Genomic DNA, 26,589 nt, shown 5'->3' on the forward strand with positions numbered 1-26,589 from the left:
GGAATCTCATAGGGATCCAAATAATTGTAATCATTGCCATTAATGAAAATCGGCTTTATATTCTGCTACTATATATGAACTAAAGGTGGACAGAAAAAGTCAACTTTCAAAGTTTTATAAGTGCAGTAAAAATGTTGCTAAGTTATGCAGCTAAAACATACCTAAACACAAAGCAGAATAATTTCTTAAATGCCATTTAGTTTCCAGATGTCTTTTGTAGGTGCTTCTATCAATGTTTTAGAGAAACATTAAAAAAAAAAAAAAGAAAACCTTGAGTTGATTCCAACTGATAGTGACCGTAGTGATCCCAGAGTAGAACTGCCCCGTAGGGTTCCAAGGCTGTAATCTTTAAGGAAGGAGACCGCCACATCTTTCTCCCACAGAGGGGCTGGCGGATTCAAACTGCCAGCCTTTTGTTTGGCAGATGAGTGCTTTAACCACTGCACCACTAGGGCTCCTTTAGGGAAACATATTACAGAGGAAAGAGCAGTGGACTGAGAGACACAGGGGTCTTTGATTTGAATTCTCATTCTGCCACTAACTAGCTGTGTAACCTTTGACAAGTCACTTGACCTCTTGGGGCCCAGTTGTTTTCTCTAATAATTGGGGAAATGTAAAAGGCTGCCAGGGTTCCTCTGTCTCCTAAAATCTTAGGGTTCTAAGAACTATAGTTAAATCTGCTTATTCACATCGTTGAGCTTCATACAGTCAGAATTTTAAAACAAGACTTAAATCTGGCTGCTTTGCTTCTTCAAGCCATATGGCAAAACATGCAAAGTTCAAGTGTTATGCATTACTCCATAACGTTTCAATCAACCTGCTGCTTCCTTTCATTATAGTGTTTAGGTAACTAACAATCAAGTGGGAAAACAGTATTCTGGAGGATTGATTTCAGTGTTGCTAATGACTAAAGACCTTGGGTTGAGCATTCCATGAAACCCAATGGGATATGGCCCTAGTAACACATGGAAACAAGGAGGGGAAAGAAAAGGCGATAATGTGACCTTCCTTTTTGAGGGAGAGGAGGTGGGAAATTGCCTTGGTTGCCATGGCAAACTTTCATCCCTTAGAGAGATGTTGGCAAACAGGCTCTATCTCCAGTGCAGAATGTTTACAGTCCTGCACTGTAATTATCTCTCAGTGACTGGCAGAATTAATCAGAGCCTTTATGTTAATTAGCCTTGCTGCAGTCCCCAAAACAGGTGGTGGAGAATATGCAAATCTATGCAGAATTTTAATGCTCTGCATAACCAGTTTTAATTACCATAAAATTTTTCTCTAAGTGCCCTTTTCAGAGGTATGTTCTCTCTCCCTCTTGACTGCAGCATTTTCTCTTAAGTTTGTGTTTTTCATAGGAGGTGCTAAATTTACCGTTCTTTAAAATATTAGATGATGATAAGTTGTGTAGGTCACGTAATCAGTGTGGTGACGTGAAGAAGTTTCAGACATACTTCCAGATACCTGTGAAAATGTTGGTGTGGAGGGCCTGATGTAGAGATGGACCGAAAATATGCTCTTCCCTTTGCTCCTTATTTTCACAGTTGAGGATTGGGGGTTGTGAGTAATTCTGTTGATTTATGAAGGACTGCGTTATTTTTTTCTTCTTAAAAATTATAATTGCAACTTTCATTTCATTGGAACAAAAAGTCTAAAGATCTTAATATTTCTAGGAAGATATAAGACAAGAAAAGCAAAGAACAAAACTGGAAAAATTCATGGCTGAACGTGCCTAAGCCCATGTTTTAAATGACTCTTAAAGTATGGAATTATAAGTACATTTCTTTTAATCAGTTATTTGGAATCTTTTACCCTCTCCCCTACCCCACCCCTGCCCCTCCAGTCTAAATCTAATGAAGACTCGGGGGATTCACAGCAGCCAAGCCAGCCTTCCCAACAGCCTTCAGTGCAGGCAGCCATCCCCCAGACCCAGCTTATGCTGGCTGGAGGGCAGATAACTGGGGTAAGTTCTCACTGAGAGAATCGTAATAGACTTTCTCTGTGTCAGCGCTGCCATTAGGATCGTTCACCATAATAGACAGTAACGTGGCTATGCCTGGCACTAGTGTGTCTTTAAGGAACTTTCTGTACTGTAGGCAGCTCTGAAGGAGGAATTATCTCCGTCAGAATTTTTCAAGGTGTCATCTGTCTACAGATGCTTTGGATAAACAAAGGACTTTTTGCGCACACATTTCAGCCATTGCTTCGTCATGCAATGAAATCATTGTCCTTTGGTTGAGACCATTACAGTGATGAAATGGCAGCAGTCAGATTGTCGTTAGTACATCACTGCAAGAAGGTGGAGTTAAAAAACAGATTAGTTCCTACAAAAGGAAAACATTTTTTTTAATTTACTGTGTAGTGTTCTGAAATGAAGCCTCTGGTCTCATATCCTGCGTCTGCAGCTTACTGTGTGACCTCAGTTTTCCTGTCTGTTAAATGGACGTGTTAATAATACCTACCTCACAACGTTGTCATAACATTAAGAGAGATAATACATGTAAGTTCATAAAGCAGTGCTTGACATATAGCATTCGATTTGTCATTAGTATTGATAATAACTTAGCCTGTGTGAATACATTAAGCTTTTAACTTTTCAACTGTCTGTGGCCTATGACACTATGCCATAGATTTTTCTAATGTTGAGAATTTGTCTATTAAATGATATTGTGGGAGGAGGTATAGAGGAGTGGTAAGGAAGAGTGCTTTTATTCCATTCATATTACATCAACCCTCAGAATTTTCTATTTTTTTTTTTTTTCGGTTAAGTGTGTTTTGGCAGTAGAAGCCTCTTTTAAGAATTGTTGCAAATTGTTACAAAATCCTATCAAAAAAAATGAGTAGAGACTAATATTTGTATATATGTTACATAAAATATATATGTTGAAGGATATCGCACATTTGAATGGTTTGATCTTGAAGCTACAGATCTTGTTGGACCCTTTTAAAAGGAGGGCTGTGCCCCTAATTGGCAGTGCATGCGCTTCAGAATATTACGGCTTTTTGGTTTTGTTTTTATCAGAACATGTCACAAAAAGAATGGTGGAGCACAGTTATGTCTTTGATTTGAGTGTGTTTGAAATAACTTACAAAAGCGAGTTTAAGGCTGCTGTAAATAACATTTCCTATTTTATTCTTAGGGTTCTGTTTTTTGTGCCTAGTGTCTGCAACAGTTAGGAGGCATTTGGGATTCCAAGTTTCTGTGGAGGGCGCTTCTGTTAAACCTGGGCTTTAGGAGTTATTTGCATGTGAAGAGAGGCTTCCATCACCTGTTTCACAGAGATAGTATGTTGGAAAGGGGTTGTGAAGTTGCAGACTCAGTCCTTTCAATCACAGAAAAGAGTGTGTTGGGAGGGGGCTGGAGGGAGACTTGGAAAAGAAACAAATGGGGCTCCTTAACTATATCTTAGGACATAATGGAAACGATGGAATATGGCAGGGATTCTTGCTAATGGGAAGCAGCTGGTCCTTATCGCTTCTTTCTGTGGGCATGTCCAGCATCCTTGTTCCTCATTCATCTGGCTAATCATTTGCTGTTCTGTTGGGGGTAAATTTCTTTTCATATCCTGTCAGCATTGATTCTTTTTTTTTCTTACTAGTTAATTACCTTTTGTCCTGAACCCTAGGGCCCTCAACAAGCTTGAATGATTCTTTCCAACGTCCAGTGTGGGTCCACCATTTCAATTTAAATGTCTCCTAGTAGCGATAGCTTGATCACTGTTGAATGTTTTAGACACGTGCTGACCATCTGAGCTTGGGCTTAATACCACTCGAGTTCCTATTTCAAAGCAGTTTGACTTGTAGTGTTGGGGACCCTTCTCTTGCAGCCCTTTCCAAATATTTGTCCTGATTTTGTTTAGCTTACTTTGACGCCAGCCCAGCAACAGTTACTACTACAGCAGGCCCAGGCCCAGGCTCAGCTGCTGGCTGCTGCAGTCCAGCAGCATTCCGCCAGCCAACAGCACAGCGCTGCTGGCGCCACCATCTCAGCCTCCGCCGCCACGCCCATGACGCAGATCCCTCTGTCTCAGCCCATACAGATCGCACAGGTAAGTGAGTAACTGAAGGCGGGGCAGGAGGTGAGGAGTAAAATGGCAGATTTCCTTTAATATCGAGTTTATTTTCTCATTGTTAGCATGGGTCCTTAGAAGCCTGAGGACTTCTAGATCCGTAGCTAAGTGGTACCCTTCCTTATTGCATAACTAGAAATAATGCATTTGTTTGCTGATTTGAGTTGATTTTACAAACACATAGCTGATTATTTGAATGACTTGTTTATATTAAGTGACAGTTCTTGAATAATTAGCTGGCATGATTCTGAAGCAAGGGAGTACCGTGTTTATTTTAATTACCTACTTACGGCAGGCTTAAGTTCTTTCACGTGCTCTGCAGTGAATACACCTTCTCACTTACTGACATCCCGTTATCGGACGTTTTGCATTTACGACAATAGTAAAAAAAATCTGCTATCCAGCCATTTTGTGCATTCATGACATACCTCTGGCAGTAATGAACACCAAGGTGCAAAGTGAGAGTAACGCTGGCTGTGATAGTTAAGGCTTTGTGTCAGCTTGGCCGGACCTTGATTCTCAGTGGTTTGGCAGTTATTTAATGATGTAATCTGGCAGTTAAGTAATGATATAACTTAGCAGTTATGTAATGATGTGTGGTCATCCTCCATCTTGTGATCTGATGTGGTCATCCTCCATCTTGGTATAACACTGATTTTGCATAACAGCCTGGTCCCTGGAACCTAACCATGTTGGTAAGTGAGGAGAGTGTCTTGTCACCATGTGTATGTGAGAGATGGGGATGCATCTTTCTGCTGTGGAATGTTTAACATTGTGCAGAACAGTATTAAAATGCTGTGTTTTAGCCCAAAGTGTCCAGAGATAATAAAAATTATCTAGGAGGCATAGACAGTAGAACTAAGAAGGAAAGGCAAATGAGATCATTTATCTCAAGGAGAGGAAAAAAGGTGTAAGTAGTCATATCAGTAAAATATATGAAAGGTCGTTATGACTCTAGTGCTGGACAGTTGTCTTTATACCACCCAGAGAGAACTCATTAAAAAAAGAAAAGGATTTAAATTGTAGCAAGAATTTGACTAGACACTCAAAAGGAATGTCAGGTAGTCCCTGACTTATGACGGATTTCTGTTCAGATGACCCTGTCCTAAGTCAGTTCTGACATAAGTTGAATACCTCATTTTTAATTATGTGTTCATTATTACTGCTTTTAATTGTTGCTATGTTTATAAATCCGATCTTCATTTGTTTTGGGGAGGTTGGCATGAGAATGATCACATCAGCAAATTGTGTGCTGCAACATTGCATGTAGTACATATAAACAATAAGATATACAAAAAAAAAAAGACGCCCGTGAGTGCAGCTCCTCGTAACTCCAATATGTCGTAAGTCAGGGGCTACCTGTAGTTAACCTCATTGTTGTTGCTAGGTGCTGTGGAGTCGGTTCCAACTCAGAGACCCTACGTACAACAGAACGAAACACTGCCTGGTCCTGTGCCGTCCTTACAATTGTTGTTACACTTGAGCCCATTGTTGCAGCCACTGTGTCAGTCCATCTCATTAAGGGTCTTTCTCTTTTTCGCTGACCCTCTACCAAGCGTGATAAAGTTAGCAAGTAGTTAACCATAAGGGTAAAGAGTAGATATCAGCCTGACCTTTATGACTGTCATATACAAACTTTATCAAGGTTATGTTTTGATTTTGGCAACTTTCTTTATCACCAAATAAATGTTTGTAGTGCCTGGTGACACAGTGGCTAAGAGCTGTGGTGTGCTGTGGCTGCTAACCAAAAGGCCAGCAGTTCAAATCCACCAGTTGCTCTTTGGAAACTATATGGAGCAGTTCTGCCCTGTCCTATAGGGTCGCTATGAGACAGAATCCACTTGATGGCAGCAGGTTTCTTTTTGGAAACCCTGGTAGCCTAGTGGTTAAGAGCTGCAGCTGCTAACCAAAAGATTGGCAGTTCAAATCCACCAGGCGCTCCTATGGGGCCGTTCTACTCTGTCCTATAGGATCACAATGAGTCAGAATCGATTTAGCAGCAATGAGTTAATGTACATGAAAGCACTTTGAGACTTATAAAGCACTATGCTGGTATAAGGTGCTGTTATGTTAGTATAAGGTGCTGTTATGTTATGGATCAGATTTTCTATATGGCTAGCTATTTTTCTTTAAAAAAATTTTTTTACACTGATTTCTCAGTTCAGTTAGATAAACTGATGTCAAATTTTATGAATTTTAATAAATGTTTTGATGCAAATTCAGACATAACACTCAATTTTTACATAGTAAGAGAAAAATGAAGTATTTTGAAATTCAGCATATGCTTTTCTCACTTGATTTTTTAAACCCATATTTGTCTGTATATGTTTAAAAAAAAAAAACCCAGCTGTAATGATGGGCTCTGAGATGACTGTAACTGTTGAAAAGTGGGGGTAGAGTAAGCCCTTACCTAATCCATGCCCACAAAAATAGTAAACCCCTTGCAGAGGCTCCAGGTTTCCCCACACACTGTGTGGGACACACTTACAACACACCCCATTTGGATGGGTGAAACAATGTTAAATTCTGACCCTTCTTTAGTTGGACGTGATACAGCTTATCAGCCGGGAGTCTTACCGTTAAGCGAGCTTTTATTTCAGAATCTCCAACCAGTGTTTTAATTCTAATTTTTTAGGATCTGCAACAGCTGCAACAGCTTCAGCAGCAGAATCTCAACCTGCAGCAGTTTGTGCTGGTGCATCCAACCACCAACCTGCAGCCAGCGCAGTTTATCATCTCACAGACGCCCCAGGGCCAGCAGGGTGAGTTCCTCCCGGGAGCTTGTCTGGGTGCTGCACCGGGGCTCCAGCCCTGGCTTCTCTCGTTCTGGCCCCCAAATGGCCATTAGAACGGGGTTTTTTTTAATTTAATTTTAAACTACCACTATCAATATTCATGATAAGAAAAAAATTTTTTTGCTTAGTAATACCACATTATTGAAGATCAACTTTCTCTGCCGTTCATCTGTTTAATCACTGAGGAAGATGAAATCATTTGACATGCTGGGCATAAACTGGATAAATTGCCTCTGGTGTTCGGTAGTTCTTCATAGGAATATATTCAAAGACTGTGGACTGAGCCTTGAACATATATGCTGCTAATGATCACTTGTTTTAAGTTTCAAAGGAGAGATACTGTTAGACTAAAAATTTTTGCGTTATTAAAAATATCTTCAAAGGCTTGTAGTGCTAAATATTGGTGTGTAATTTCTGTATCAATAATATATAAAGTATGATAACGTTTGTCAGGTTGGTTAATGTAATCAGTAGGGAGGGTAACAGGGTATCAAGCTTCAGCCCAAGGAACATTAGTGCAACTCTACCAATACCTCATTATTTCTGTTTTTTAGCCTTTTTTTTTCCTTGATCATTCATTCTAAAATCTTCGGTTGTGTAAATACCTATTCCAACATATGCTTGAGATTCAAAGATGTTGTAACCTTCACAGAGCTCACCATTTAGTGGCAGGAGACAGAGCTGTTAGAAGTTAGACTTAGTACACAGAGAATGCTGCGAGAGGCCTGCAGAGGCCCCTGTGCCTTTACCATCAGAGAGGCCTCACAGGGAATTCTGGGAGTACATTCATAGGTTTACAAAGGAAAGAACGTCAGTCTTAGAAAAGGGAACAGCAGCTGCAAAGCCAGGAGACGTGGAAGAAAGTCAATAAGCTGTGTTTGGAGAAGTAGAATGCCTTACAACTCGTGCAGAAGTTGCATGTAAAGGGAATAGTGAAATTTGAGGCTGGAAAGATTGGCAGGGAGCAGATTATTAAAGAATCTTACATGAAGTTTCCAAGAGTTTGACCTTAAATCCTGCAGCTTAGTGGTTCCCCCAGAGTTCAGTGTACTCACTTGAGAAATTAGAGAAGTAGGTCCCTGAACCCCACTCCAAAAATTCCAACAAGCACTTTTTGGATTCTGAAGTGAATGCCAATATGATACTAAGGCAGTCTTCTGCAGATGACAAGAAACCACAGAAGGTTTAAGTAGAAAAAGGACCTTTTCAAATTTGTATGTAAGAGAGCTCATACTGAAGAGCTGGGGAAGAAAAATTAGAATGGGTACAAATAGAAAGAGTACCACTGGTTAGGGGAAAATTGCCACAGTCCTATTGAAGTTTTAATAGGAGGTGAACTGGGGACGTGGGGATGGAAAAGGAAGATGATTGGGAAAGTAAGCAGGTGGATTGACAGGACCTGGTGGCCAGTTATCTTTGATGAACAACAGGGAAGAAGCCTCTAAGTAATTCCTGTGTTTTTAAGAAACTCTGAGGGTTTATGGGGTTGTACAGGAAAACCGTGTTGCATTAGAAGAGTCAAGAGAATTCCAAGAGGGAAGAAGAGGGTGATCTAGGCCAGAGAGAGTTAGAAAAATCAAAGCCGAATTGTGTCTCTTAGGTTTGGTAATTGTGAAAACCTTAAGATTGAATGAGATTGCCTTCTTTTTTTTTTTCCATCAAATCCAAGAGCATCGTCTTTCGTTTTTCAAATCTGGGACCTCATCTTATTTAGTGAACTAAAAAAGTAAAGCTCAAAGTAAGATAGTTATAAAGAATGATTATTCATTCTGAGTTTTAGGTATTTGCAAAGGAAATTGGAAGTTCTTAACCTTCCCCTTGCCCCAAACCTTTTTTTCTTTTTTTAAATGTGCTTTAAATGAAAGTTTACGGTTTAGGTTAGTTTCTCATACAAAAATTTATACACACATTGTCATGTGACCCTAGTTGCTCTCCCTGTAATGTGACAGCACACTCCTCCTTTCCACCCTGGATTTCCGGTGTCCATTCAACCAGCTCCTGTCCCTTTCTGCCTTCTCATCTAGCCTTCCAGACAGGAACTGCCCATTTAGTCCTGTGTTTATCTACTTGAACTAAGAAGCACACTCTTCACGAGTTACCATTTTATGTCTTACAGTCCAGTCTAATCTTTGTCTGAAGAGTTGTCTTTGGGATTGGTTTTAGTCCTGGGTTAACAGAGACCCTTGGGGCCATGTCTTCCAGGGTCCCTCCAGTCTCAGTCAGACCGTTAAGTCTGGTCGTTTTCCTAGAATTTGAGTTCTGCACCCCACATTTCTGCTGCTCCGTCAGGAACTCTCTGTTGTGTTCCCTGTTAGGGAAGTCATTGGTGGTAGCCGGGCACCATCTAGTTCCTCTTGTCTCAGGCTGATGGAGTCTCTGGTTTATGCGGCCCTTTCTGTCTCTTGAGCCAGTATTTTCCTTGATTCTTTGGTGTTCTTTATTCTCCTTTGCTCTAGGTGGGTTGGAACCAATTGATTTATCTTAGATGGCCTCTCCCTAGCTTTTAAGACCTCAGACACCACTCCCCAAAGTGGGATACAGAACATTTTCTTAATAAACTTTGTTTATGCCAGTTGACCTAGACATCCCCTGAAACCATAGTCCCCAGACCCCCACCCCTGCTACTCTGTCCCTGGAAGTGTTTGGTTCTATTCAGGAAACTTCTTAGCTTTTGGTTTAGTCCAGTTGTGCTGACTTCCCGTCTATTATATGTTGTCCTTCCCTTCACCTAAGGTAATCCTTATATGCTATCTAGTTAGTGAATACTCCTCTCCATCCCTCCCCGCCTTCTGTAACCATCAAAGAATGTTTCCTTCTCTGTTTAAACCTTTTGTTGAGTTCTTATAATAGTGGTTTCATACAATATTCGTCCTTTTGTGACTAATTTCACTCAGGATAATGCATTCAAGATTCATCCATGTTGGGAGATGTTTCTTGGATTCGTCATCATTGTTCTTTATCGTTGTGTGGTATTCCATAGTGTGAATATACAGTAATTTGTTTTATCCACTCATCAGTTGATGGGCACCTAGGTTGTTTCCATCTTTTTGCTATTGTGAACAGTGCTGCATTGAACATGGGCGTGCTTATGTTTATTTGTGTGAGGCCTCTTATTTCTCTAGGATATATCCCAAGGAGTGGGATTGCTGGATTGTAAGGTAGTTCTATTTCTAGCTTTTTAAAGAAGTGCCAAATTGATTCCCAAAGTGGTTTTACCACTTTACGTTCCTACCAGCTTTGTATAAGTGTTCCAGTCTCTACACAACCTCTCCAACATTTATTATTCTGTGTTGTTTGGGTTAATGCCAGCCTTGATGGGGTAAGATGGTATCTCATAGTAATTTTGATCTGCATTTCTCTTAATGGCTAATGATTGCGAGCATTTCCTCCTGTATCTGTTAGCCACCTGAATGTCTTCTTTGGTGAAGTGCCTGTTCATAGCCTTTGCCCATTTTTTAATTGGGTTATTTATATTTTGGTTGCTGAGATTTTGCAGTATCTTGTAGATTTTAGAGATTAGACCCTGATTGGGAAACCCTGGTAGAGTAGTGGTTAAGTGCTACAGCTGCTAACCAAAGGGTCGGCAGTTCGAATCTGCCAGGCGCTCCTTGGAAACTCTATGGGGCAGTTCTACTCTGTCCTATAGAGTTGCTATGAGTTGGAATCGACTCGACGGCACTGGGTTTTAGACCCTGATTGGATTTGTCGTAGCCCAAATTTTTTCCCAGTCTGTAGGTTGTTTTTTTTACTTTTTTGGTGAAGTCTTTTGAGGAGCATAAGTGATTTTTTTGGAGCTCTCAGTTATCTAATTTTTCTTCTGGTGTTTGTGTATTGTTAATAATGTTTTATATTCTGTTTATGCCACGTATTAGGGCTCCTAGCATTGTCCCTCTTTTTTCTTCCATGATCTTTATTGTTTTAGATTTTATATTTAGGTCTTTGATCCATTTTGAGTTAGTTTTTGTGCACAGTGTGAGGTATGGTCTTGTTTCTTTTTTTTTTTTTTTGCAGATGGATATCCAGTTATGCCAGCACCATTTGTTAAAGAGACTGTCTTTTCCCCGTTTAAGTGACTTTGGGCCTTTGTCAAATATCAGCTGCTTATAGGTGGATAAATTTATGTCTGTATTCTCAATTCTGTTCCATTGGTCCATGTGTCTGTTGTACCAGTACCAGGCTGTTTTGACTACTGTGGTGGTACAATAGGTTCTAAAATCAGGTATTGTGAGGCTTCCCACTTTGTTCTTCTTTTTCAGTAATGGTTACATATCTGGAGCCTCTTCCCTTTCCATATGAGCTTGGTGATTTGTTTCTCTATCTCATTAAAAAATGGCATTGGAATTTGGATCGGGATTGCATTGTATCTGTATATCGCTTTGGGTAGAATTGACATTTTCACAGTGTTGAGGCTTCCTATCCATGAACAAGTTATGTTTTTCCAATTATGTAGGTCTCTTTTGGTTTCTTGCAGTTTTCTTTTTACAGGTCTTTTACGTCTCTGGTTAGATTTATTCCTAAGTATTTTATTTTCTTGGGCACTATTGTAAATGTTTTTGACTTGGTGATTTCCTCTTTGAAGTTCTCTTTGTTGGTGAAGAGGAATCCAACTGATTTTTGTATCCTAATACTTTGCTGAACTGTTGTATTAGTTCAGTAGTATTTTTGTGGATTTTTTGGGTTTTCTGCGTATAAGATCATATCATCTGCAAATAGAGATACTTTTACTTCTTCCTTACCAATTTGGATGCCACTTATTTCTTTTTATAGCCTAATTGCTCTGGCTAGAACCTCCAGCACAATGTTGAGTATGAGTAGTGATAAAGGGCATCCTTGTCTGGTTCCCTTTCTCAAGGGGAATGCTTTCAGGCTCTCTCCATTTAGGATTATGTTGGCTGTTGGCTTTGCATAAATGCCTTTTATTATGCTGAGGAATTTACCTTCTATTCCATTTTGCTGAGAGTTCTTACCATGAATGGGTATTGGCCTTTGTCAAATGCCTTTTCTGCATCAATTGGTAAGAGCATGTGGTTCTTGTCTTTTGTTTTATTTATATGATGGGTTACTTTGATTATTTTTCTAATGTCGAACTATCCTGCATACCTGGTATGACTGCCACTTGGTCCTGGTGAATTTTTTTTTTTTTTTTTTGGATAAGTTGCTGAATTCTACTGGCTAAAATTTTGTTGAGCATTTTTTTGTATCTGAGTTCATGAGGGATATTGTTCTGTAGTTTTCTTTTTTTGTGATGTCTTTACCTGGTTTTGGTATCAGGATTATGCTGGTTTCATACAATTAGTTAGGGAGTATTCCATCTTTTTCTGTGCTCTGAAATACCATTAGTAGTGGTGGTGTTAATTCTTCTTTGAAAGCCTGTGGAATTCTCCAGTGAAGCCGTCAGGGCCAGGGCTTTTTTGTTGTAGGGGTTCTTTAAATTACCTTTTCAATCTCTTCTTTTGTTATAGGCTTATTTAGTTGTTCTACCTCTGTGTTAGTTTGGGCAGGTAGTGTGTTTCCAGAAATTTGTCTATCTCCTCTACATTTTCAAATTTGTTAGAGTACAGTTTTTAATAGTATTCTGTTATGATTCTTTTAAATTTCAGTTGGGTCTGTTGACATATCGCCCATCTCGTTTCTTGTTTGGGTTACCTGCTTCCTCTCCCGTTTTTGTTTCGTCAGTTTGGAGTGGTTTATTGATTTTGTTGATCTTTTCAGAGAACCAGCTTTTGGTCTTGTTAACTCCTTCAATTGTCTTTCTAGTCTCTATTTCATTTAATTCTGCTCTAATTTTTATTACTTGCTTTCTTTTGGTGCCCGAGGGCTTCTTTTGCTGCTTTCTTTCTATTTGTTCGAGTTGTGGGGTTAATGTTTTGATTTTGACCCTTCCTTTTTGGATGTGTGCATTTATTGTTATAACCTGACCCCTAAGCATTGCTTTTGCTGTGTCCCAAAGGTTCTGGTAGGATTTGTTTTTACTCTCATTTGATTCTGTGAATTTCTTTATTCCGTCCTTGATTTCTTCTATAATCTAGTTGTTTTTGAACAAGGTGTTGTTCAGTTTCCATGTGTTTGATTTTTTTTCTTGCTTTTTCTGTTGATTTGTACTTTTATGGCTTTATGGTCAGAAAAGGTACTTTGTAATATTTCGATGCTTTGGCTTCTGTTAAGGCTTGGTTTATGACCTAATACGTGGTCTGTTCTGGAGAATGTTCTGTGTGCATTGGAAAAGAGAGTATACTTGGCTGCCATTGGATGCAGTTTTCTATATATGAGATCAAGTTGGTTGATTGTGTTTATTGAGCTTCTTTCTGGATGTTCTTTTACCGAAAGTGGTATGTTGACATCTCCTACTTGTGGAGCTAATTCTAATTCTCTTTTCAATGCTGTTAGAGTTTGTTTTATGTAGTTTGGAGCCCTGTTGTTGGGTCCATGTCTATTTATTTTATATCCTTCTGGTATATTGACCCTTTAATCATTATATAGTGTCCTTCCTTATCCTTTGTGGTGGATTTTTCTTTAAAGTCTATTTTGTCAGAAATTAATATTGCCACTCCTGCTCTTTTTGGATTGTTGTTTGCTTGATACATTTTTTTCCATCCTTTGAGTTTTAGTTTGTGTCTTTAAGTCTCAGGTGTGTCTCTTGTAGGCCGTGTAAAGATGGATCGTGTTTTTTTCCATTCTGCCACTCTGTCTTTTTATTGGTGCATGTAGTCCATGTACATTCAGCATAATTATTGGTAGGTATAGGGTCTCTATGAGTCAGAATTGACTCGATGACAGTGGGTTTTTGGTTATGAGCTTAGTGCTCTTATTTTGATGTATTTTTTTGTGTTGTTGACAATTTCTTTTTTCCACTTAATTTTCTGCATTGAGTCGTTTTTCTTTATGTATTTTCCTTTCATCCTTTTCATTGTTGTTGATTTTATATTTGCTAAGTCTTTATGTTTTTCTTCCTTTTTATTTTGATGTATAGGATTGTTAATTTCCTTTATGGTTACCTTAATATTTACCCTGTTTTTCTAAGTTTAAACCAAACATTTATTTTCTTTATATTGCCTTGACTTCCTCTCCATGTGAAAGATCTATGATTACATTACTTGGTCCTTCTTTTTTGTCTTAATGTTGTCATCTTTTATGTATTGATGTCTCTGTTTCCCTATTTTCAGTGTTTTAGCTTTGATTTATTTGTGACTTCCCCATCGGGGTTGATAATCTGGTTGCTCTGTCCTGTGTTCTGGTCTTGGGCTGTTATCTGATGTTACTGATTTTCTAACCAGAGGACTCTCTTTAGTATTTCTTGTAATTTTAGTTTGGTTTTTACAAATGCCCTAGACTTCTGTTTATCTGGAAATGCCCTAATTTCGTCATCATATTTGAGGGACAGTTTTGCTGGATATGTACTTCTTTTCTGGCAATTTTTTTTCTTTCAAGGCTTTATGTATGTCATCCCATTGCCTTCTTGTCTGCACGGTTTCTGCCGAGTAGTCCGAGTTTAGTCTTATTGACTCTCCTTTTTAGATGACTTTTTGTTTATCCCTAGCCACTCTTAAAATTCTCTCTTTATCTTTCGTTTTGTCAAGTTTGATTATGTCTTGGTGACTTTCTTTTGGGGTCTACCTTGTGTGGGGTTCAATGAGCTTCTTGGATAGACCTCTTCTCATCTTCCTGAGAAAAATCTTCAACAGTTTGCTCTGTATTTTCTGTTATCCCCCGATTCTGGTACTCCAGTCACTCGTCGGTTATTCCTCAAATAAGGTGGTGTCAAGTGCTTTATCTTCAGTCCCACTAATTCTGACTTCCATTGCCTCAGTTCTGCTCCTTTGACTTTCTATAGAGCTGTATAATTCTGAAATTTTATTGTTAATCTTTTGAATTTGTTTGCTGCCTCTCTATGGATTCTTGCATCCTGTTGAATTTGTCATTATGCTCTTGAATAACTTTCTTAAGTTCGTCTATTGCTTTGTCTCTGTGTTCCTTGGCTTTTTCTGTGTTTTGCCTGATCTCATTCCTGATCTTTTGAAGAGCTCTGTATATTAATCTTTTCTATTCTACCTCCAGTAATTCCGAGAAATTCTCTTCCTCTGGAAGAGTCCTTGATTCTTTGTTTTGGGTGCTTGCTGAAGCCATCATGGTCTGCGTCATTATGTGATGTGATATTAACTGTGGTCTCCGAGCCATCAGTAAGTTACATTTATTCATTTTATATTTCTTTGAAGCTCTCACGTCCTGTCACCAGGTGGTTGGAGCTGTAACTAGGTATGTGTGCCCAGAAGTCTGTTTACTTTTCTTGTATGGATTCAGCTCAGGTGTTCGGGTAGTCAGTCACCACGTGCATAGTGCAGGCTCTTATCTACAGTCCTAGATAGACAGGGGTGATGGGTGTAGGCACAGGTATCTGGCTGCAGTAGGAGCTCACACACTGAGCAAGACGGGCTGACAGCTGTCCGAGTGTCTGGGAGAAAAGCGTGCCCCTGTTTCCTAGAGTACATAGGTGGGTGGGCTTTACAGCCAGACTCTGGGCACCCAATGCTTTTGGCTGTAAGGACTGGGAGGCACCACTTAATCTTGGACCCCTGTCACAGGTGGCTAGGTGGTGTGGGTGGAGCCACCAGTCCTCAGGCCCCTGATGTGGGTAGGTGAGGATCCTGCTTAATGGGCAGGGCAGTGTCAAATAGCACGAATCTGCCATCCCCCCTTATAGCTGATAGAGTTGATCATAGTCTTCAGGCTTATACACTGTATTGCGCTTTTGAAAGGGGCACACACAAGTCTGTGCAGGGGTAAAAGGCACTGAAAGTCCGTGGACCCCTTATGCCTGTGCCTAGGCAGAGGAGCTGTTTCTGCCTTGAGTTCCTAGCTTAGGGGAGCCAGCAGATTATTTTTTCCCTGTTTTTTAATTTATTCCCTCTCCAGTGCTGGGATAATGGCTCAGGGCACACGATGGGTCCTACTTCCTGCCCAGGGGACGTGGCAGTCTCTGAGGCTGGTTCGGGACCTGGTGCAGAGCAGGGAGTAGGCTAGTAAATTAGAGCGAGGTTCATCCCAAAGTGGGTATTTTTTGATCCAAGAGGTAGGCTTCACGCATGTACTTACCTTTGCTGATTGAGCACCACTTTTCACTGGTTCTAGAGACTTGAGTAGATTCTCCACCGCTTGGTCTTTCTTGATGTGGAAAATGCATCCCGAGCACCACTTCTTGCCTCACCGTGAATGCCAGCCGATCCAGCCCGCAGGGTGCCAGTTCCTGCCAGGTCAGGTCTGGCAACTCCTCACTGCTTCTGAATGGTCTTTCCCACACTGCGGCACTCAGTCCAATTCCTCAATTTCGCATTTGATGTTCAGGGCTCCTAGACAGTCATATATAATCAATTCAGTTGTTCTTTGGGCCTTCGTTGTAAGAGGTGCCACAAGAAGTATCTGACTACTCTGCTATCTTGGCCCTGCCTCCCCTCCCCCTGCCCACTTAAACTTTTGAAGAGTGGAAAGATAACACAGAAAGAGAAGTAACTGATTGGCTTTAGAGCCAGTAACCTTGGACAAGTTGCCTGACCTTTCTGAGTTTCGCTTATTTCCCTTTTCATCTTCCCCTTTTCTTATATGGATGAATTACATAAATGTTTCCCTAATACCAGGAAGATTATTGTAATGTAGTGGTTAAGTACATAGGGTCTAAGCCAGACTGCCTCGGTTTGAATCATGGCTCTGCCACTTACTATCTGTGTGCCCTTTGGAAAGTTACTTAGCTTTCCTGGGCCTCAGATTCCTCATTTGTAATATAAGGATGTTATTAGTATTTACCTCAAAGAGTTGTAAGGATTTGGTAAGTAAATTCACATGAAGCAGTTTTTTAAAAGGTGCCGCATACATAGCAACCTCTCTAAGTCTTTGCTGCTATTATCATTATAACATTATCATGGTATCAGTATCATCGTCATTCAACAAATGGTAGATATAACAAATGGTAGAGAATGGAAGTACATTTATCCCTTTATTACACAGTTTAAGAAAAAAAAAAACAGTTCGAAAGTAATCTAGAATCAATGTATACCATTGCTGGTGAGTTTTAATAATGAGCAATAGTACATGACCCGAGACTCCATTTTCTAAGATTATTCAATAATCTGAAGGATCAAACAGTGGAAAAATTTCAGATTTCGTAATATTTCCAAGATAGTATTAAGTACTAGTGGGCAATGGTAGAACTCTTGCTTCCGTGTGGGAGACCTAGGTTTGATTCGCAGCCAAAACACCTCAAGTGAAACCACTACCCATCTGTCAGTGAAGGCTTTCATGTTGCTGTGATGCTGAACAGGCTTCAGCAGAGCTTCCAGACTAAGACAAACTAGGAAGAAGGGCCTAGTGATCTACTTCATAAAAATCAGCTAATGTAATGATCCATTGTGTGTGGGGTCACCATGAGTTGGGGGCCAATTCAATGGCAGCTAACAACAACAACAATGATAAGTAATAGAAAGATAGCAGAACAGAGTAATTTGGTAAAGATTAACCTGTGAAAGAATGGCGCTAACTCTGGCTAGGGTGGCCTTGAAAGGTCTGTTTGAAGAAGCAGCATTTGAATTGAGAGCTTAATGATGACTGATAGGGGGGTGTTCATGTAGGATCTGAGTTAAGAGCCATGTAGGCTATGAAATTCAAAGTACCCAATATGGGAACAAACTTGACCTAATCCAGGAAGAGAAAGGCCAAGGTGTAGCTGAATCTCAGGGAGTGAGGGGAAGTAGTCAGAGATGAGATACCAGAGTTAGGGCCAGATTAGCTAAGGTTATGTAGATTTTATGCTGATTGTAATATAAAACTGTTAAAGAGTTTTAATTGATCAAAAAGGTCACCCTGACTACTACATGGAGATTGAACTATAGGGAGACATTTGGGGAAGCAGGGTGGTCATTTTAAACTTCCACAATTTTATTTTCACTCAGTCTGCCCTTTAGGAGATCTTTGTAGTACTATGTACTCAATTTCATTTCACTTAATCATATTTGCTTTGAAATATATTTTGTTTGCCCCAGATCAACATAGGTCAGCATTCTTTAGAAAAAAAAATCTGAATGTACTTAATATATGTAATTTGTCTCTACACTGTGAAATAAGTATCTGTTTTAATAAATTTAGACAGTGCTTAGTCACAAACCAATAATAAACTTTGTGGCTAATGTGTGGCAGATCTAAGTGTTTTGACTGTGCCTTGCATATCCCAACATTCAGGATATCCAAATTGTCTTTAATAGCTGTCCGTTCAAGAAGCCAGCAGAACTTGTCCAAGGCAAGGTTGTGGAAGCTCCATAGACACATCCAAACTTCACGAGGGACCAAATTGCTGGGCTGAGGACTGTGGGGAGGGACCATGGTCTCGGGGAACATCTAGCTCAATTGGCATAACATAGTTTATAAAGAAAATGTCCTACATTCTACTTTGGTGAGTAGCGTCTGGGGTCTTAAAATCCTGTGAGTGGCCATCTAAGATACTCCACTGGTCTCACCCCTTTGGGAGCAAGGGAGAATAAAGAAAACTAAAGACACAAAGGAAAGATTAGTCCAAAGGGCTAATGGATCACAACTACCATGGCCTTCACCAGACTGAGTCCAGTACAACTAGATGGTGCCTGGCTATCGCCACTGACTACTCTGGCAGGAATCACAACAGAGGGTTCTGGACAGAGCTGGAAAAAAATGTAGAACAAAATTCTGACTCACAAAACAAGACCAGACCTACTGGCCTGACAGAGACTAGAGAAACCCTGAGAGTATGGCCCCTAGACACCCTTTTAGTTCAGTAATGAAGTCACCCCTGAGGTTCACCCTTCAGCCAAAGATAAGACAGGCCCATAAAACGAAACGAGACTAAAGGGACACACCAGCCCAGGAGCAAGGACTAGAAGGCAGGAGGGGACAGGAAAGCTGGTAATAGGGAACCCAAGGTCAAGAAGGAAGAGTGTTGACATGTCGTGGGGTTGTTAACCAATGTCATAAAACAATATGTGTACTAACTGTTTAATGAGAAGCTAGTTTGTTCTGTAAACCTTCATCTAAAGTACAATTTAAAAAAAAAAATTATCTACCCAGAAAACCAAACCTGTTGCCCTCAAGTTGATTCTGACTCATTGCGACCCTATAGGGCAGAGTAGAGCTGCCACATAGGGTTTCCAAGGCTGCAAATCTTTACAGAAGCAGACTGCCACATCTTTCTCCCACAGAGCGGCTGCTAGGTTCAAACCTCCAACCTTTTGGTTAGCAGCTGAGTGCTTAACCATTGTGCCATCAGGGCTCCTAATAGTTGTCTAAGGAAATCATACTTAAAAAGATAATCTATTGCCCCAATGATCTTACTACATATTTAAAAAATAAAAAATCTCCCTTTTTTACTTTCGTGCATCCTTACTAAACACTTGGCCAATCAGAGAAGTTACTAAGGTTACACTAAAGACATTGTCAGTTGTAGTTTACGGTTCCATAACTTCTTGCCCAAGTTGTATTTAACAAGGTTAAGTTTTAGGCAAATTGAACAGTAAGACCAATAGCATTGCCAGGAACTCCGTTGGAAATTTTCACTTTCCTTTCTTCGTCTTTCTTTTTTCCATTTGTTCAACGTCATCTTCAATGTTCTGGCATCGTATGCGTGTGTTTCACAGGTCTCCTGCAAGCGCAGAATCTTCTAACGCAACTACCTCAGCAAAGCCAAGCCAACCTCCTACAGTCGCAGCCAAGCATCACCCTCACCTCCCAGGTCGGTATTCGTCCATGCGGGTTGCTTTCTTTTGTCCTGTTGTTTTGTGGGGAAAGGCTTCTGGGCTTTGTTTAATTTTTTCCTTTTAGAAATGACCCTATAAAAATAATCTAAACAGTCTTCAATAACTGACCAAAAGTTCAATTAGACTTAACAACCTAATAAAGCACTGCTGCCAAATTGATGCCACCCGTGAAAGGCTTCCAGGAGTCCAGCCTGTTTCCTTATATGTTCGTGAAGGGTGATTTTCTTAGGGGTAAATGAGCAGTGAGTTGTGAGCCATTTAACCTGTGCCCCACTCCACTAGTCACAGTAGAAACTACCATTTCAACGAAAGACCCATCATTGGCCTTTGCCTTTTCTCAGAAACTGCAAAGAACCTTCCATCTCTGTGTTCTTTCCTTTCTTCTCGACTCTCCAGTGTTGCTTTAGCTTACTTCCACTAGAATTAAATCATGTAAAAAGCATCCAAGCTTCTAAACATTTAAGCTTTTAGACCCCCTTCGGCTTCCTAACTAGCTGTGACTTTGAGCATGGCGTTTCACCTCTCTGAACCTCAGTTTCCTCATCTGTAAAATGAAGTGATTGAGCTGGCTAATCCTCAGTTCCTCTTCCAGCTCTACCTCTCGTTGCAGTCATGGAAGCTATCACTTAATGCTAACACATTACGATATTTGACAAAATTCAGCACTCAGTCATAATTGAAAACACCTGCAAACTAGGAAGAGAAGGTGACTTCGTCAGCCTTCATAAAGGGCATCTGCAAAAAAACCTGACATCGATACTTAATGATTATAGACTGAATACTCCCCCCTTAAGCCCTGGAACAAGGCAAAAGATACCTACTGTTGCCACTTCTGTTCAGCATTGTACCGAAGGCCCTAGCCATGCAGTGAGGCAAGAAAAAGAAATAAAAGGCATGAAGATGAGAAGGGAAGAAGTAAAGCTGTCTTAATTAATAGAAAACTTAATTGTCGATATTGAAAATTCTAGCAAAAAACTACTAAAAATTTCAGTGGGAAAAGGTAAGGTTTTTCAACAAATGGTACTGAAACAATTGTTATCCATATGTAAAAAAATGAACCTTGACTCTTCTTTCATTCCATGTACAAAAATTAATTTGAAAGGAATGTTCTAGAATCTAAGCTTCTAGAAGAAAACTTAGGAGAATTTTTTTGTGCCCTTGGGTAAGAAAATTATTAAATAGGACACAAAAAGCTCTAAGCATAAAAGACAAACAATGATAGATTTAATTTCATAAAAATTACAAGTTTCTGTTAGGAGAATGAAAAGTCACAAACTATGAGAAAATATTCTTAAAGTGTGTGTTGATAAAAGACTTATATCCAGCATATGTCATGAACTCACACAATAATAAGACAATATGATTTAAAAAATTCAAAGATACTTCACTGAAGAAAATATGTAAACATCCAGGAAACATATGAAAAGATGCTCAAAATCAGTCATTAGTCCTCAGAGAAATGAAAATGAAATGCCACTACGCACTCACTAGAATGAGCAAAATTCAAAAGACTGTGATAATACCAAGTGTTGACAAGTACGTAAAGCAGCTGGAACTTTCCTACATTGCTAATGGGGGTACAGAATTGTACAGACACTTAGGAAAAAAGTTGGGCAGTTTTTTTATAAAGTTAAGTGTATATGTACACTATGACACAGCAAATCTACTCCTGGAAATAAACCCTGTGTCAGCACAGAGATCTGTATACAAATGTTCATAGCAGTTTTATTCATGATCACCCCAAACTGGAGACAACCTAAATGTCCATCAGCTGATGAATAGATGAGTGTTGGTATATCCATATGATAGCCTGCTACTCAGCAGTAAAAAGAAACGAACTTCTGATACATTCAACAACATGCATGAGTTTCAGAAGCATTATACTAAGTCAAAGAAGCCAGACACTTAAGACTGCATATTGTATGATTCAATTTATATGACATTTTAGAAAAGACCAAACTGTGGGGACTGAAATCAGATCAGTGATTGTGAGAGGCTGGGGATTAGGGGTGGGGACTGACTGCGAAGGGGCACAAAGAAACTTTTGGGGTGACGGAAGTGTCCTGTATCTTAATGGTGTTATCAGTTACATGACCGTATGTGTTCATCAGGACATACCCAGCTGTACACTTCACACTGGTGAGTTTCACTATATTTGAACTGTATCTGAATATGGATAAGGGTGGGGTTTGGAGACTCCCTCCTGGCCTGCATGCCCTGCACACAGTGGCAGGGTTGTTGTAGCGTCATCCTGACTCCTGCTCACTGATTCTACTCTACCATTTCTAGATCTGGTCCAACCCAGCCTGAGGTTTTTGGAGTTGGGGTAACTTGTCTGTAACCACCCCACCTAAAGGTACCCAAGCTATTTTTAGTCCTTTATTATTTGAGAACAGGGCTACTTCTGAGAGCTGAGATTCACCTATCCCTATCAACCAAAGTTTCACTGTGAAAATCTTCAGATTAGAAGATTTTGGGCTCCTCCAACATGGTCGGTTGGAAATGTGCTCAGTGTCAGTGCGTCGTGGAGATGGGCTTCACTGAAGCAGAATAATAGAAAGGAGCGCCCCCCTAGTGGTTGGTTGTACAATGCCTGTTGTGTACTCTTCTAGGCCAGTTAGTTCAGTTGGAGGGTGCACATTACTAACCAGGTCAAGGTCAGGAGTTATGGCCACGTTAAATTGCAAGAAGAAACACCCACAAGCACAGACTTCATCTGTATCTTGGCCTATAATCTCACAACTGGACTGGTGTGAGCAGGAGGGGTCAGCTGAGCAGTTACAGTGCAGAGTCGGCAGGGCACCTCCCGCTAGTGAACACACAGACAGGCCTGTTCTCCTCGGGGCTTTTGAGAAGAACAGGGTAGCCTCATGTTTGTGTAATAAGGACATTTAACATTTTCTTAAAAAAAATAAAAGTCTGTCCTCATGTCTCAAAATAAACTCTGGCTGGATGTAAGAAGTTAAATATTTTAAATTACATAGAAAAAGCTAGTAGAACATTAAAGGAATTTTATCATAGTTAGAAATAAGTGAAAGCTTTCTCAGATTTGAAGCAAGAGAAAACAGTAGGAAAAAAAAAGTTCACCCGAATGATGATTTAAAATTTATATACATTGAAAAACAAAAGGAAAAGGGCGGATTGGGAAAATCATTTGCATTAATATGGCGGACAAAGGCTTAGTCTGTATCATCTGATGAGTTCTTTAAGAATAAGGGAGCCCTGGTGGCACAGTGGTTAAGAGCTAGGGCTACTAACCAAAAGGTTGGTAGTTTGAATCCACCAGCCAGATGCTCCTTGGAAACCCAATGGGGCAGTTCTGCTGTTTTTTAGGGTTGCTGTGAGTCAGAATCAACTCCACAGCAACAGGTTTGGCTTTTAAAGATGGGAATGAGGGTATCATTAATAGATAAATGGGTTAAGAATGTGAATCCAGTTCACAGCAAAGGAGACACAAGTAAAAATTGACACGAAATATTTTGACTTCATGTAATAAGAGAAATACAAATTAAGGCAGCAGTGGAGTACCATTTTAAAAATCACTAACGCAGATCATATGAGGGAAACTAACACTGTGTGGTGGGAACCAACATTATGACGTGTATCAGAGGCTGTCACGTTCAGAGTGTACCCCGTATTCAGTTACCAGAAAATCTTGTGAATTTATCTCAGAGAACTAATTACAAAGGTGAAGAAAATAATTTAATGCACCAAGTTTTTCATTGTGGTGTTTTCTATGTTAGTGAAAACAAATGAAAAACTAAGTATCCAATAATGAAGAAGTGGTCAAATAAATTATAATATTGCCTCAGTCAGCCTTTGAAAATGTTAATGATGAAGACCATGTAACACCGTACAAGAGAGTCACACAGTGTTAAATGAGAAAAGCAGAGTATAAAATTATGTGTACCATAATTACAGTTATAGGTAAAAATATACATCTTTAAACTCCAGAAGATTTACTTTTCCCCCTTAAAGTAGTTTTAATATTTTTATAATATTCTGTTACGTGTTAGAGATATGATAGTGATAAACAAAATAGATAGGGTCTCTGCTGTTTTAAAATGTACAGTCTAAGTGGCATAATTATGAAATAAATTCTTAAAAATAAAGAGGAGTGTTTTGTGAGCATTAACAACACCTTTTTATTAAAAGGCACAAGATACACGTATTCAAACTACTTGAAGAACCAGATAGAATGAGTTTCATTTTTGTTTTTTCTGTAAACTTACTTTTTTAACCTTAACTGTAATTCTGGCATAAATGATTTCATATTCTGCTTTTCTCACAGAACACTATGCTGTGACGTTTTTCTACAACAATTCTCTACGAATGTAGCTGTTCCCTTAAGTTGTTTATTTGCAGCACGCTCCCTTTGTAAACGTAAATATCTTTTTGTACATTTTGTTCCTGTTGTTCTGTTCCCTTTCTAACAGCCAGCAACCCCAACACGCACAATTGCAGCAACCCCAATCCAGACACTTCCACAGAGCCAGTCAACACCAAAGCGAATTGATACTCCCAGCTTGGATGAGCCCAGTGACCTTGAGGAGCTTGAGCAATTTGCCAAGACCTTCAAACAAAGACGAATCAAACTTGGATTCACTCAGGTAGGATGAACCCACTCTCCCTTAGAGTTCCCTCTTCAGCTGGGTCTAAGGCTTTGCTGTACATATCCACAGATGCTTCTCAGAAACAATGTATTCCTCAGCTGCTTGGTTTTTTGGTTTTAAACTGTACCTTTTTCTTAGCCATTTCCAGCATTTACAAGTTTAGATTATTAATACATACATTCAGTTATAAGTTTAAATTTTAGTGTTAAATTAAAAACCAAAAAAAAAAAAAAACCCCAAACCCACTGCTGTTGAGTCCATTCCGACTCATAGTGACCCTATAGGACAGAGTAGAAGTGTTCCATAGGGTTTCCAAGGAGCAGCTAGTTGGTTAGCAGCCTGAGCTCCTAAGCACTGTGCGATTTCTCTCGGAACATCGTTTCCTGAAATCATTATACCAATAAGTTGTGAGAGTTTAGACGATTAGGGGGATGATATGATCATACTGATGGTTTTATTATTTGAAGAACATCTGGTTCTAGACCTAAGTGCTATATATGTAAGACTGAGAGTAAAGATTATAGTTTCTTATGATAGCTGAAAGGAGAAAAGTTTGAAAGACTAATTTAAAGATAGTTTATATATATTTTTTCTGGGCAGAAGGAAAAAGACATACACACACAAAACATGTTATAACCCCCAATGTGAAACTAATTAGTCAAATAATCCGTTGATGGTGAAAATTCCAAATTAACCAAAATTCAAATTTTTTTCTTTATTTCACTTAGCAGAGAACTTTTAAAGTGGAATTTGTTTTGAATGGTTTAAATTGGCATCTGGGAAGATAGCATTTTTATTCCAAACACTGCCACTGACTTACTCTTTGATTAACCTGTCACAAATAATACTTTTAAAGCAGGAAAGGAATTACAACTGACTGACGTTTATGTAAAATGAAAAGGTCATTAGGTGAAAAATAATACCAAAGTATGGCCTGGGTGTTTTATGGAACCAGGAAAGGCCTGATGTTTTCTTTGTGGAGGATGTAATTATCGTTTGATATTTAAGCCACCATTTAAATACGACCCACATTATTTTGTATGAAAGTGCAGCAGTGTACTGCCCCTCTGGTAGATCAGAAATCCAGGGATGACATTCCTGCAGGTGCTCTGCCTCTGGGTGTGAAGAAACAAATGACAGTTCAGAAGGGTTTTAGTACTTTGAACACATGTAAACAATATGGCTTGTTTTAGAAAGATAGCTAAAGATAAAACTAGGTTGAGTAAGGGTAAGTAAGTTAAGATTGACATGTTTAACAGTGCTTCAATTTTTTAGACTCTTTAGCTCCCTGGGAGATTGTTGCCTAAGTGATACACCAAGGATCTGAGGGCTTTTTAAAGGCTTCACCTTTCACCCAAACAGTGGTGTACCTTTCTATGCCATTTTGCTGGTGTTGTATTTTTCTTTTGGTAGTCTCTGTAAAGGAGCTTTCCTCTGGTCTTATGTTTTGCTTTATGGCTTTATATCCGACTTGTTGGCACAGCCTGAGCCCTGTTCTTCAGAATGCTGTGTCACAGCGGTGACAGCAGTTCACACACCCTGGTCACATGGATCTAAGCACATATCACTGGTGCAGGATGGGAAATCAGCACCAACCAAATAAATACCTGTCATAGTTACTCAAAGGCTGCTTGGTACCCAGTTCATTTTACTATGTGTGTGCAACACACAGGAGAAGTTAGACATTCCAGTTATTTGTTAAATCAAGAACTATTCCTATTCTTTGAGTAAATATACATGTAATTGGATATTTTAACAGTTGTTTTCTAATTACACAGTTGGTTATTAAGAGATTACTATGAATGCCATCCCATAATTAGAAGGCATGCCAGAGTATCATATATTCATCAGATGTGATATTTTCATTGCTTCTCCATCTCAGCCTTTGTTCCTTTTACCCCCTCTTGCTCTTCTAACAATATCAGAGGGATCTAATATCGATTATGCAGGAATCAGCTGCTTGAAGCTTCTGTGAGGGAGAACCCTAGGTGGTTGTGAATAACATGGGCAATGAACCAAGCACATAACAGATTAATAAAAATTTGTATGTTAACTGAGGGACCTCTTGCTTTTGATGCAATTAAACAGTTTAATTAAGAGGTAAACTTGTATTATAAATCCCAGTTAGTGGATTTGTCCTTTTGTTGGCAGCTACCAACTTAAGGTATTGTTTTTATTCCTATGTGATTTTTGAAGGTTTTTTGTTTTGTTTTGCTTACCTGTCAAAATTGTTACTTTTCATAGAAAGATATTACAGAAGTTTGTGGAAAATTCTTAGAGAATTATGCACTTATAACATCAGAAAACATTTTGTGCCATCTAATTCCTACATCAGGCCCTATACTCA

At 39.4% G+C, this 26,589-nt stretch overlaps 1 protein-coding gene across 10 annotated transcripts in view; it reads left to right on the top strand.

The window, feature by feature from the left end:
• The window catches only part of POU2F1 (POU class 2 homeobox 1), a 262,547-nt gene that overhangs the window by 197,629 nt on the left and 38,329 nt on the right, over positions 1-26,589 (top strand). For 9 of the 10 annotated variants that reach the window (XR_010321592.1, XM_064282901.1, XM_064282902.1 and 6 more), the window contains 5 exons: positions 1,841-1,960; positions 3,858-4,046; positions 6,703-6,829; positions 19,510-19,604; positions 24,066-24,239. Coding sequence is in view for 9 of the 10 variants with exons in the window: in XM_064282901.1 (XP_064138971.1) it covers positions 1,841-1,960; positions 3,858-4,046; positions 6,703-6,829; positions 19,510-19,604; positions 24,066-24,239 (705 nt within the window). In the remaining variant the exon portion in view is untranslated. The remainder of the gene's footprint in view (positions 1-1,840; positions 1,961-3,857; positions 4,047-6,702; positions 6,830-19,509; positions 19,605-24,065; positions 24,240-26,589) is intronic. The other variant, XM_064282908.1, reaches the window with a different exon arrangement.

Source organism: Loxodonta africana, chromosome 3 (genome assembly GCF_030014295.1).
Source record: "Loxodonta africana isolate mLoxAfr1 chromosome 3, mLoxAfr1.hap2, whole genome shotgun sequence".
In the NCBI taxonomy this organism is placed as follows: Eukaryota; Metazoa; Chordata; class Mammalia; order Proboscidea; family Elephantidae; genus Loxodonta; species Loxodonta africana.